At 59.4% G+C, this 12,925-nt stretch overlaps 1 protein-coding gene across 1 annotated transcript; it reads left to right on the top strand.

Annotated features, from left to right (window-relative positions):
* Positions 1-2,203: 2,203 nt before the first annotated feature.
* FOXF1 (forkhead box F1) lies at positions 2,204-6,114 on the top strand. The gene is made up of 2 exons (XM_030823853.1): positions 2,204-3,234; positions 4,614-6,114. Exons 1-2 carry the CDS (start codon positions 2,250-2,252, stop codon positions 4,772-4,774), a joined length of 1,146 nt encoding a protein of 381 aa, XP_030679713.1. The 5' UTR covers positions 2,204-2,249; the 3' UTR covers positions 4,775-6,114.
* Positions 6,115-12,925: the final 6,811 nt, after the last annotated feature.

The following is a 12,925-nucleotide window of genomic DNA, read 5'->3' on the forward strand; positions in this document are numbered from 1 at the left end:
ACCGACGTGCCAGGCGCCCCGAAGGCGACAAGGCGTCTCCCGCCGCAAATGAAGGCGTCCGAGCAAGGAAGGTGGGGGCGGGTAGTTAGCGGGAGACAAGGAGTCCGGAGAAAACCGAGAGGCGGTGGGCTTTGAACACGCCGCGCCGCGCCGCGGGCAGTGCTGCGAACCCGGCACACGCCTCTCGCCCCAGCTCGCGCCGGGGCTTGGCCTCTAGGCTCTTCGCGATGACCCGCGAAAACACCCCTCGCCCCCCTCTTCCCAACCCGGAACCCTGGAGGGAGAGGCCGGGCCCGGCCAGCTGTCGGTGCGACAGCAGCACTCACCTGGGTCTGTGCGCGCTGCGTTGCGCCGGGGCTCCTCCGCGGTCCTGCGCTCGGCTCTCGGCACCACCTTTCCTGGCTCCACCGCCGCCAGCCTGCACCCGAGCGCTGAGGTGGCAAAGGCAGGTCTGCGTGCGAGCCCCCTGCGGGCTGGCAGCCAGGCGCGCGAGGGCCGCCCTGGCCCGCGCTCCCCGCGCGCGCTGTCTGCTCTCAGGAACCTGGCCTGGCGCGCAGTGTCAGAGGCCCCAGCGGCGGCGGCAGGCCGAGCCCACAGGGGCATTAGGCCAACTCCCCCCCTCCCGCCTTGCGCACGCGGAATTCTCTATTATTATTATTAAAGAATCCCCCAGAACTTGTTTACGTTAAACCCTGTAAACTTCCTGCCAGGGTCTTTGCCATCTCTCGGGAAATCGGAACCTGCGCTTTGAAAATGGGGCCGCGGGGCCAAATAGGCGGGTTTTCAGTGTGTGTTGGGGGTGGGGGAAGGCAACTGAACTACGTGTGAGTTCAGATCCGAGCGTGGCGTGTGTATGCGTGAGTGGGAGTGAGTGCGAACTTAAGCTCCTGTGGGCCTTAAGCTTCTGTGTCAGCGAGCGCATTAGTGGGTGCGCACATGCCTGAGCGCCCTCTGCACATGAGTGTGCACACACGCATGAGTGTGTTTACACGTCTGTTTGCGTAATTTACCGGGTTTGCATGTGCATCAAGACATGTATGTATGTGTGTGCTAATGTGTGCACAAGAGCGCGAGGGTGTGCGCGCACGGGTGAGTGACTGAGCACGCCGCTTGTTCCGGGGCCTGTGCAGTTTGGGTCGCCACTGGGCCAGCGGGTTCTCACTCGTCCCCATCAGGCCCGCGGCGCCCGAGACAAAGCGGCCGCGATTCGTGCTGCGCTTTCGTTTTCCGCCTGCGCTCTACCCCGGCGGCTGCCCGCCCGCTCGCAAGCTGCTGGGCGAGTCCGAAAAATCCCGGGCGCGGCGCAGTCCTTCCCGGGGCGGGGAGAGTGGGTAGGCGGTCCCTCGCGGGAACTTAACGCCTGCCAGCCGCGAGGACCGGAGTCGAGCCGGCTGTGCCTGCGATGGTCACGACCGGGAGGCCGCCGCACTTGCGATTTGCCACAGGGCTGTGCGCGTCGGGGAAGGCCCCGGCCCAGGGCGCGTTTCCCGCCGCGCCGCCCGGGCGGGGAAGGCGGGGTCCAGCGCGCATCGGGGCTGAACCGCGGGCGGAGGGCGCATTAACACTTGCTCGCCAGGTTGGTGGAGGCGGGGCGGATTCTGCTGGCGGCCGCGGGGCGGCGAGAGCGGGGGCTCTTTAAGCGCCCACCAACGCGGGGGCCCGAGGGGGGCAGGGACGGAGGGAGGGAACTCCGGAAGGGTCTTACGCCGACCCGCGAGACGCAGCCGAGCGGAGACGGAGTGAAGGCTGCCTCGCCCGGAATCTCGGAGCCGAGCGCCGCGGGCGGCGGGGACCCAGGGCTGCTCCCGGCTGGGGCGCACGGTCGTAAGCCCTGGAGGTGGTGCCTCCCCCCAAAAAATACCGGCGGGGGTAGCTTCCTCACGGCCTCCTCCCGGGCTGCCCTCGGCCTCAGCTCGGCGTCTTTCCTTGTGGGAGGGCGAGAGAGAAAGAGGGAGGAGAGAGTTGGGGGAGGCGGGAGTTGGAGGGAGAGGGGCTCTGAGCCAACCGCCGGCGGATCCAGCAGCTCCTCGGGGAGGGCGGGCGGGAGCGCGGGGGCGGGCGCGCCGCGACTCGCTCGGGAGAAGTGGCCGCCGATGACGGCAGAGGTGCAGCCAGCCCCGCGCGCGCAGCCCCCTCCCCCTCGCCCTCCTCCCCCCCCTCGTCCTCTTCCTCCTCCTCCTCCTCCTCCTCCCGGCCCGTCCGCGGCGCAGAGCAGCGGCGGCAGCGGCGGCGGCGGCAGCAGCCACCCGATGTCTTCGGCGCCCGAGAAGCAGCAGCCACCGCACGGCGGCGGCGGCGGCAGTGGCGGCGGCGGGGGAGGCGGCGCGGCCATGGACCCCGCGTCGTCCGGCCCGTCCAAGGCCAAGAAGACCAACGCCGGCATCCGGCGCCCGGAGAAGCCGCCCTACTCCTACATCGCGCTCATCGTCATGGCCATCCAGAGTTCACCCACCAAGCGCCTGACGCTGAGCGAGATCTACCAGTTCCTGCAGAGCCGCTTCCCCTTCTTCCGCGGCTCCTACCAGGGCTGGAAGAACTCCGTGCGCCACAACCTCTCGCTCAACGAGTGCTTCATCAAGCTACCCAAGGGCCTTGGGCGGCCCGGCAAGGGCCACTACTGGACCATCGATCCGGCCAGCGAGTTCATGTTCGAGGAGGGCTCCTTTCGGCGGCGGCCGCGCGGCTTCCGAAGGAAATGCCAGGCGCTCAAGCCCATGTACAGCATGATGAACGGGCTCGGCTTCAACCACCTCCCGGACACCTACGGCTTCCAGGGCTCGGCCGGCGGCCTCTCGTGCCCGCCCAACAGCCTGGCGCTGGAGGGGGGCCTGGGCATGATGAACGGCCACTTGCCGGGCAACGTGGACGGCATGGCCCTGCCCAGCCACTCGGTGCCCCACCTGCCCTCCAACGGCGGCCACTCGTACATGGGCAGCTGCGGCGGCGCGGCGGCCGGCGAGTACCCGCACCACGACAGCTCGGTGCCCGCCTCCCCGCTGCTGCCCACCGGCGCCGGCGGGGTCATGGAGCCACACGCCGTCTACTCGGGCTCGGCGGCGGCCTGGCCGCCCTCAGCCTCCGCGGCGCTCAACAGCGGCGCCTCTTACATCAAGCAGCAGCCCCTGTCCCCCTGTAACCCCGCGGCCAACCCCCTGTCCGGCAGCCTCTCCACGCACTCCCTGGAGCAGCCGTATCTGCACCAGAACAGCCACAACGCCCCAGCCGAACTGCAAGGTGAGTGGGGAGACCGACCGAGGGTGCCCTGGTCCACGGGAAGTCGAATCTGAGTGGCAGCGGGACCCAGCCAGGGGCGAGCCCCTCCATTTCTGTGGTCGGAACCCCAAGGCTGAGGGGAGGCACCAGCTCCCCAAGGTGTCTCTTGGCCCCACCTCTCCCCCTTTGAAGAGTGACTACCGCTCTTGACCCTAGTTTGGGCCAATCTGTTTCTCTTTCTGTTCCAACTCCAGCTGCAGGCTGCTCCAGGCCTGACCAGGTAGGCCGGTCCTTAGCCAGATGTCCCAGACCCCAGTGCCCTAAGTCCTTTTGTGTCCCTTAAGTCCCCTCACACCTTGGAAAGATCCTGGGATGGACCCAAGGCTCCCAGCCCTGGCCAGATAGCCGTCCCTCCCTGGTGGGTGGCCCTCCGGCTGCCTGGAGAGCTGCCTCTGCTTGGGGCTGGGCGGAACGGAAGAGTTAGGCCCAAAGCCGCTGGGCCAGCGCTCAGAGGCTCAGCCCCGGCCTTTCAGGGGACCAGACCTGGCAGAGCCACAGCTGAGTCCAGGGGCATCTTGTGGTGACTGAGGCAGGGCGGTGCCGTGGCCAGGCCCCGGAGGGCCAGAGCTGCAGGCCGGGCCGTGGGGGCTCCTTGTTTTTTAGGATCCAAGTTTTCAAGTCCCCACACCCCCAACACCCCTGATACCCCAACACCCCGAACATGCAGACGCATCTGCCAAGGCAGATGTGGCAACCTCGCCTCCTGCTTCTGCCCCAGGCCCCCCGCAGCCTGCAGGCCCAGCCCTGGAAAAAGCTGGAGTGAGCTTGCCAGGGCCAGTGCAGGGTCAGCTGTCAGCAGCCCCAGGAGGCAGGAGCCAGGCCTGGAGGCCTTAGGCGGCCTCTCTGCGGGGGGACTCCCTCGCTCCGGGGCCTGTTCTCTGGAGAAGCTTCTTCTCACCCCTGCTGCTGGCCTGGCTCTGGCCCGGCACTGGCCTCTCTTTCGACCCGGCCAGCAGTCGGAGCCTCTGATGTTGGGGGTGGTGGTGGCTGCCCTGGCGGTGACGGCCATGGGAGTTAGGGGCCCTCCACTTAGCCTCCCTCACCACTTCCCCTATGGCTTCTGGAAGCCCTGGGCCCCTGCACGGTGTCCGAGGCTGGACAGGCACGCAGCAGGCAGGCACTGCGGGGTGCGAGGCCGTGGCAAGTGTTCTGGAGTCTTTTCCTCGGGTGCGCAGCCGGAAGGCCCGGACTCGGGGAGGAGGGCGGGGAGGCCGCTGCGCTCGGAGCCAGGCAGGCCGGCCCTGTGCGCCCCACGGGAGCGCTGCTCCTCCGCCTGAACTCTGGGCCACCGTGGCTAACTCTTCTGCTCCCCCAACCCCTCCTGTCGCCTCGCCTTGCAGGCATCCCGCGGTATCACTCGCAGTCGCCCAGCATGTGTGACCGAAAGGAGTTTGTCTTCTCTTTCAACGCCATGGCGTCCTCTTCCATGCACTCGGCCGGCGGGGGCTCCTACTACCACCAGCAGGTCACCTACCAAGACATCAAGCCTTGCGTGATGTGAGGCTGCCGCCGCAGGCCCTCCTGGTGCAGGCAGGCGGGTCACAGGGACCCTGGACCGGCACAAGAAACTGCTTTATTCTCGAGGTATAACCGTCGGCAGAAGAAAAGGGTTCCACCTCTCCCCACCCGGAGTTTTTGGCAAGGAATCCCCAACGCAAAGACACAGCGCTGCGGTTGGCACCTCCTTCCTCACTCCCTCAAAATTGTTAAGAAATGGTAGTGGTGGGTCTGATCCGACTGCAGCCATCGGCAAATAAAAGTTTTTGATCCTGTTGAACCCGCCTGAGACGGTGCTGTGCAGGGGAAAGCCTTCCTCATCCACACAGGAATTCTGCTGAGGTTCCCCCCTCCTTCCGGCCAATGGCAGAAGTGGGGGAAGATTTTTAGAAGAAAAGCAAACATGTGAGACCAGTCATTATCAAATACTTTTATTTTTTGGTTGAGTATTTATCTTTTTATTTTTTATTTTTTGAAAGAATGTCTTGGAATGCGCAAGTCTCCCTTTAGAGCCGTCTTTTGCGGGGAGCGGGAGATGACAAGAGCTCAGATCTCCCTCCCGATCTCCCTCCGCACCTCCGAAGTCTCCTCCGTGGACCACAGGTGGATCTTTGTGCGAACAACTTGCATTTCGGAAGCCACTGTCCGTCTTTAAACAGAAAGTCGAAGGAGCCACGAAGCAAGCGGCCGTCCGGGCGTCCGCCTCCGACCCCTTCCATGTTCCTCTTCTTCCTTCGCTTCAGCCTCTTCTGTTATGTTTTGTCTTGAGTTTTATTTAGACTTTTTCAGTGGGTATTTTTCTGTCTCCCAACCTCTACTGTAAACTTTCTGGTCCGAGAACGAGCCGAACACAGCGCGACGCAGGGACTAGGATGGCCCGGTGACCGCGCGGATTCAGGATTGCGGGGACGCAGAAAGGTTAAGGCACTTTTAAAAACTATAGCAAGGCTCCTGTTTATTTATTCTACTTTCTTTCCCTAATAATCAAAACACCGCGTAGGCTCCTCCGTTTATCAGTATTAATGGTGTAACTTTGTTGGCAATATTTGCCGTGTAGAATTTTTTTTAGATATCCATTGTAAATTTGAAACAAAGACCGATCTGTGTAAAAACAAATTTCCATATGTTTTATATAAATATATATATAATATGAAGGACTACCCTCCTCTCCTTTTTTTTTTTTTTGTTTTTAGTATTTTGGCTGCTAGAGTGCAGCATTTGTGACACGTATTTGAAATTTGACATTTTCTTCTGCACTGTATAAAAGGACCATTTGAGGATGTTTTGCCTTTTGTGTATTTTTTCCTAAAAAAAGAACAAAAATAAAAATGTATAACATTTGTACATGGCCTTTAAAATTGTATCAACTAGAAATAAAATTGCATGAGTATTTTATTGGGACTGAGATTGCAGAATACCTTCCAGACTCCCAAAGACAGAGGGGGAAAAAAAACAGGCTTTGGATCACTAGACTTTTAAAAATTTACAATCTGGGCGACTCTGAGTCCTTTTTTCTTTTTTGGCAAATCCTCCTCTTTTCACTCTTCATTCCACTTTGAAGTAAACGCTGGACAAGAGGAACTATTTTTCTTGGCTTCTGTTTTTTAAGAAGAGCTCTTTGCCCCTCTAAATGTCATTGATCGTTTTAAAGAAATAATCAAACGTTTAAAGAACACTGTAGACCTCCTTCCCCTAGGGAACACTAAACCATATATGTGCACATATATATGTGTATACATGTACATGTATGTACATGTATATACATATATGTACACGTGTCCATGTACATAATATATATTTTTTTGCCACTACAAGACCAGTGAGAGTTTTACTTTGGGTTTCCGACTTTCTTGTTCTCTTGCTGTAGCTGTTATAAATCGTGAATCAACTTTAAGGTTTTTTTGTAGTTGTTGGTTTTGTCTTGTTTTGTTTTGGCTTTTTGGTGCCTTGTTCTTGGTTTTCCCCGATAGAAAATCAAGTAAAATCTAAATGAGGCAAAAGGGCACTTGGCGGGCCAGGTGACAGGCACCTTTCCAATCCTGTAACATTTATCTCCTAAGTCACAGTTAGTCCCCTCTGGGGAAAAAATATTTTTTAACACTTGTATCTTCCACTGACCACCCTCTTTCTATTCCAGTTCCCGGCTACCGAGGAAAACAAACACAGTAAGTCACATTGTTGGTGCGGCCCTTACAGACCCACCGCAGTGTCTTGCGTCGTGGGGTTGTGAGTCTCTGAACCTGGTTCTTCTCAGAGTTGACATTTTGGACGTGGGGGTAATTTCTCCGGTGCTCTGTTACATCAAAATTATCAATAAACTCGTCTGGGCAATTAATGTCCCAAACTAACAGCTGTCTATAAACTCCAGATAAAGGGGACAGGAAAAGAACGGCGACTCCATCCCTTGGGGTCTCCGGTGGGCCGAAGCGTCAGGCCAGGCTCTGCCGGGCGCACGCGCCTGGCCCTGCGCTCCGAGAGCAGGTTCGCAGCAGGCGGAGAAGGCGGTCCTCTTGGGGCGGAGGTCTTCTCTGCACCCTCCGCCTCCCACCAGAGCCCGGAAACCCAGTCCTGAGAAGAGCCCCCAGGCCTCCTAGCGCGGGAACGCTGCGCTCGGGTCCGGTCAGCCTCTGCAGGCTAGAGGAGCTGGGAGCCCGTCCTCTCTCCCGCAGAGGCTGCGGCCCAGTTAGGGCAGAGGCTCCGAGGAAGAGGGGCTGATTAGGAGAAACCCAACTGCGCGCTCCCAGATTTTCTTCTGCGGAGTCTCCAGCCCCTGCACCCACTCACTTGGCGCCCTGGCTGGCCAGAGGCCCCCGTGCGCCGTGGTTGTGCATGGCTTTGGCGCCGCTGGACTAGCGTCCAGGGCGGCGGCAAAGCCCGGTTTCCTGTTCATCTCCTTGCCTTCGCTTCAGCGGGATCTCCCAGCGCACCCATGTCCAGGTCTAGCGGGGCGGGAGGCACCCAGGGGGGCTTGTGCAGGAAAACCGGTCCGGATTGCCCGAGGACGGTGACCGGCCTCGGTCTTCCGGCCTGACTTGCGGCCTGGGAATGAGAGGGAAAGTCCAGCCTTCCCGCAAGGAGATCCTGGCTCCAGGCAAGCCCGGAAGGGCCAGATAACGCAGGCGAAACTGCCTCTGCGCCCGCGTCCGAGATTTCGCGCTGCCGCTGCTGCAGCGCCGAGACTGCGCTCGGCTGGGCTGTGTCCTCCTCGGGGTCCATTGCGTCCTGGGCTCGCACAGGGGTCGCGGGTGAAACTCCCACCGCTGCGCGACGCCGCAAAAGCGCGCCCAGCATGTGCAAGTCACAAGTTTAAAACGCAAAGGGCTCCTGAGTCTGGTGCGAAATTATGCGCCCTGCGTGCATGAAGGACCCGTAGGATCAGCTAGCACAGAGGCGTCCTAGGTAGAATTAATTGGTAATCGCTCCGATTATCTTAGGGGTTTTTGTCCTGGAATAACGTAGAATTAATTCACAATGTCTTCATCTATTTTAAGGATTTTGCGCTGGAACAGGGAAGTCAAGATGCCCCTTGACATGAAATTCCCCCTGTAATAAAGCCCCGGAGCAGGGGCAGGAGCTGCCTGGAGCAGGGGCTGCCTGGAGCAGGGGCTGCCTGGAGCAGGGGCTGCCTGGAGCAGGGCTTCTGCGTGTGGATTACACATCCGCGGACGCCGCAGTTCTCCGCGCGGGGCCGACGCCTTGGACGCACCCGAGCCTCAGCGGCTTTCCAGTTGCAGCCCCGGGCAGCAGAAGCGCCTGGGCGCGGCCTCCGAGCTCCTCAGCCCCAGGCAAGGGGGACTTCGCCGCCTGGAGCTCACCACCAGGGCCCGTCCAGGCCAGCAGCGCCAGTCGCCCGGCCGGAAGGCGCCTGGGGTGTGGGCTTCTGATGGGAAGGCGCCTGGGCCACAGAGGTGTGCTCTTTCTGTTCTCTTTTCTCTTTGGGGCTGGAGGGGGTTGGTGGCCACAAAGGCATGGCTCCAGGCCTTCCAGCCACCCACCAGCAGGCAGCTTTCGCTCAAAGGAGCTCAAAAGGAGCTAGGGTTCCTCCTCTGTGGCCACCCCAGCCTGAGCAAGACAAGTCGCCTCTGAGCCTTGGTTTCCTCATCTCTAATAGTACGGTCCTGGTGGACCTTTGGGGGCCGTGGTTAATGAGGCAGATGCTTCTAAGGAGTAAAGGGGTGGCCTGGTTTCTTGGTACCCAGACAGGAGCAGCCGGCCAGACCTGGCTTTTCTCGCCGCGACATCTAGTGGGGCCAGTGTGGAGTGGTGGTGGTGGTGTGTGTCTGCTTGTGGGGGGTGTGGGAACCATAAGAGGTGTAAATATCCATATTTTACAAGGCCTTCTGCTCAGGGACTTCTGATCCCAGTGTGGGGACAGCTAAATTCCCATCTTCACGGACTTTGCCTCCCTTCCCAGGGACAAGGAAGATGGCTCACACAGCTGGAGAGAGAATCTTCACAGTGGGTTAGGGCTTGGGATGCCAGCATACACCAGCCACCAGAATCTCCCCCAACCTCACTGACCCCTCCTGGGCGTCCGAGTCCTGCGGATGACCCCATGGGGAAGTGGGAGATCAGAAGTCCCCCGAGCTCAGTGGCTTCACCTCCGATGGTAACTATCAGAGTCCAGCCCGGGAATCACCCTCATCAGAAATATTTGGGATGTCGGTTTAAACAGCAGATTCGAGGGGTCCCTGAACAGATTCTAACAGCTACTGGTTAGAATCTCTGGAGGGGAGACCCAGGAGTCCACGGTGTTCAAAGATAAGCCGGGTGGTCCTGGGTGAGCACTAATTTGGGTCTGTTCTCCCACGCTGGTCAAGGCTGCTCTGAGCGGCCTCTGCTGCCCCCTCCTGCCCGCCTGCTGGATCAGGCCCACGTGTCTGTAGCAGCAGCTGGTTGAGCACTTGGAGGCCAGGCAAACAGGCACCATGGCCACATTTGCAGGCGTACCATGTGAACGCCGGGCCGGGGCAGGCCTTCTTCCCACATGGGCATCCCAGTCCACCCCAGCCCACCCTCGCTTGCTCCTGCCCCAGCTCTGTGCTTGTTGCTCTACTTGTTTTGGAGGCAGACCCTGAGCTCAGGGAGGGTCAGTGACTGCTCCCGACATGGTGGGTAAGACGTGGAATTTGGACGCAGACCCAGTACTTTCTGACCCTGAATCCCGTGTCACTCGCCATTACACCGCAAGGCTCCTGGACACCCGTTTGCCTCCATCCACAGGGCCTAGTGGAGAAAGGAAAGTTGACGTGGGATCCATGATCTGGCCTCTGCTGGCTTCCGGCCTCCAGAGGAGGGCTGGCAATGGGCAGGACCACAGAGAGTCGGGGTCTCCAAACACATGCTCTCAGACCCCCTCCTACCTTCCCGCTGAGCTAGGAGGGCGCTTGCAGGTGGGGCGGGAGCCGGCCTAGCAGCCAGCGCAGCTCAGACCCTGACCTTCACCCCCTCTCAGGGTTCCGAGTGTGATTCCCGAGTTCCACCATGGCCTGCCATGGAAGCTTCCCTTGCTTCCTCGGGTCCCCTTAGACCAGCTGAGAAAAACTTCAGATGAAAGTGGGTGCTCAGACGAGGCTGGCTGCACAGCACTGTGGCCACCTCCACACTCTATGGAAACTTCTGGGCACCAATACGTCAGAGTTCTGGGCTCTGTGTTAAGGAGGAAGGCCCTTTTCCAGCGTCTTCTGCAGCTGAGCTCAGGGGTAGTGTCCTGGGCCATGTGGCCAGCAGGGTGGGAGAGCGAGGGAGGGGGTCGCATCCATCCATGAAGGGACGCTGACTTGTTGTGGGGCCGAGAGGAATCCCGGGCCTTTGACGATTCTATGTCTTCCTGTGCTTTGGGGGTGCGCAGGGGCAGAGGAGCGCCTGCTGTCTGCAAGCATAAAACGTCGTGGGAGTTGGGGGTCTCCGAGATGACTATGGCTGGAAGGCTGTCCAATTTCCGAACTGTTCATTGCTCAGTTAAACCCTTAAAATAAAACATTGTCAGCATGAAATGACAGACGGACAGAGGGGAACCGTCGCGGAACTATCCCCTCCACACGGGGCCCTGGCTATGTGCCCACCGCTGCACTAGACTAGATTTGCGATGGACATGTTGACGCACACCTGTCATCACAGACGGACTGCCCAGTGCCGTGTTGTCCCAGCCCACTGGCAAGGAAGCAAGCGTGCGGTGGTTGCACAGCAGCTGGCATTGAGGTGGGAAGGTGTGCGGTCCCCACTGGAGCAGATGCCCAGGCCATGCGCTGCCCAGCAGCTGAATACACGGGGCCATGTCCTGCGGGACCATCCAGCTGCTTCCAGCATCAGGACACCTGGGGTCATGTGGACATTCTGAAGAGACAACGACACCAAGCGCAGGATGACCACAAATGTCCTCAGCAGAGGCAGAAAGCAGATGCAGTGTCTCCATGGCCCCTATGGTGGTTTTTCTCCCATCCTACAGTGCAGGACGCTTGCTGGGGACACAACCAAGAGGAAGCCTGGCAGAGCGGGGGCGGAGGGCCGCTGGGGCCAGGTGCAGGCATCCTGTCTGACTTATTTTGGACAGTGTTCTGTGTCCATGGGGTGACAGCCTAGGGAGGAGCAATGCCACACGCAGGGCCCTTGAGAGTGCTGTAGTTCTGTGACCAGCCGCTGCAGGCATTTTATGGAAACTGCCGCCAGCACTCCAGGGAGCAGGCACGCACCTTGTGTTCCCCCCACCCCGTGTTCCCCAGCAGGTCTGGGGTCTGGGCCACGGGGAAGCGTGCTGAGTCTGCAAATGCCCCTGGAAGAGGATAGCAACGTTTCTGTTCTGGACGCTTTCCCCCAAACAGGCCGTGATTTATCAGTGCATGGCGTTTCTGTGAGGCAGGAAGCACTGGCCAACCCTGGCTTTCTGCTGTGACTCCTCGGCAGGGTCGCCAGCCTGAATGAGCAGAGAGGACTGCGCCGCCTCTGTCCAGGTGCAGGAGGAGGGCCAGCAGAGTGGGGAGGGCAAGGGGAGGCAGCCAGGGGAGGCTGGGCGAGGCCACAGCAAATGTGGGCCATGAGGACAGGAGGGACAGGAGGGCAGCTGTCCTGGCTCACTTCCCAGGGGCCTTCGCCGCGATGCCCACCCCAGGGAGAGAGCTCAGGGTCAGGAAACCTCTTGGGAAACCAAAGAGGACCCAGGGCACCAGGGTCCTTCTTGCAGGGCAGCCTCTGACCCGCCCCAAGAATTTCTCGCTCGGCTGTTTCTCTACGAGGAGGCAGCGCCACCTGCTGTCCACTTCGCGCAGATGCTGTTGGGGTCTAAAAATCAGTCCCATCAGGAAAATTGATCTCCCCAGGCTGGGCAGCCGCGGATCCGAGGAATGAACCTGCTTGCCCTATTTCAGACCCTTTGACTTTGTCAAGGGGTAGCTGGCTTTTAATTTAATTTAATTTTTTTTTGGTCAGGGGGTCAGTTAATTCAGTTTTTTTCTAATTACACAAATGACGTGGCTTATTCCAAATAAAAAAATAAAACTTTAGAAAAGTGAAACGAAGAAAGTAAAAATGACTTCCAACCCCATTCCTGAGTGAGGCAGCTGTGCTCCCTGCACCCTCAGGGACTCCGCGGTTCTAGGAGGAGCAGATAAGGGATGTAGTGGATCACAGCCCTGGAGTCACAGGACCTGGGTTCAAGTCCCGACTCCATCTCTTCTCAACTTCGTGAGCCTGCACAGGCGTCTCTCTTCTGCTCACCTCAGCTTCCCCATCGGTACAGTGGGGATGATGGTAAGAGCAGGGCTCCCACAGCATTGCTATGAGGCTTAAATAAATAATAGTCTGTGAAAGGCTTACAGTGAAGAAACCAGGCACAGAGAGTGCAAGCACTTAGAGGCCACACAGCCACGACATGGTGTAAAGCCTGGTGTGCCTGGCTCCAGCACGGCACTCTTCGACCATTAAACGGTCTCTCTGTTCTGACAAGCTGCGGTGGCTTCGTTACCCCTGAGGCCCGGCTTGTGGTCAAGAGATGAGCACTTGGTGTTTCTCTAGGGGACAGCCTTCTCCCGCCCAGCAGGGAGGGGCTTGACGCTATGGCCAACTCTGCTATGAGACCACAGGGAGTCACAGAGCCCTTCTGAGCCACATCTGTCTTATCTGGAAAAGGGAAAGAGTAGTACGTGCTTCCTGGGACTCT

The sequence above is a fragment of the Nomascus leucogenys genome, chromosome 2 (genome assembly GCF_006542625.1).
Source record: "Nomascus leucogenys isolate Asia chromosome 2, Asia_NLE_v1, whole genome shotgun sequence".
NCBI classification, from domain to species: domain Eukaryota; kingdom Metazoa; phylum Chordata; class Mammalia; order Primates; family Hylobatidae; genus Nomascus; species Nomascus leucogenys.

Coding starts and splice junctions, on each gene's coding strand:
- FOXF1 (XM_030823853.1), top strand. CDS start 2,250: ATGTCTTCGGCGCCCGAGAAGCAGCAGCCACCGCACGGCGGCGGCGGC. Junction 3,235..4,613: donor CGCCCCAGCCGAACTGCAAG/GTGAGTGGGGAG, acceptor CTCGCCTTGCAG/GCATCCCGCGGTATCACTCG.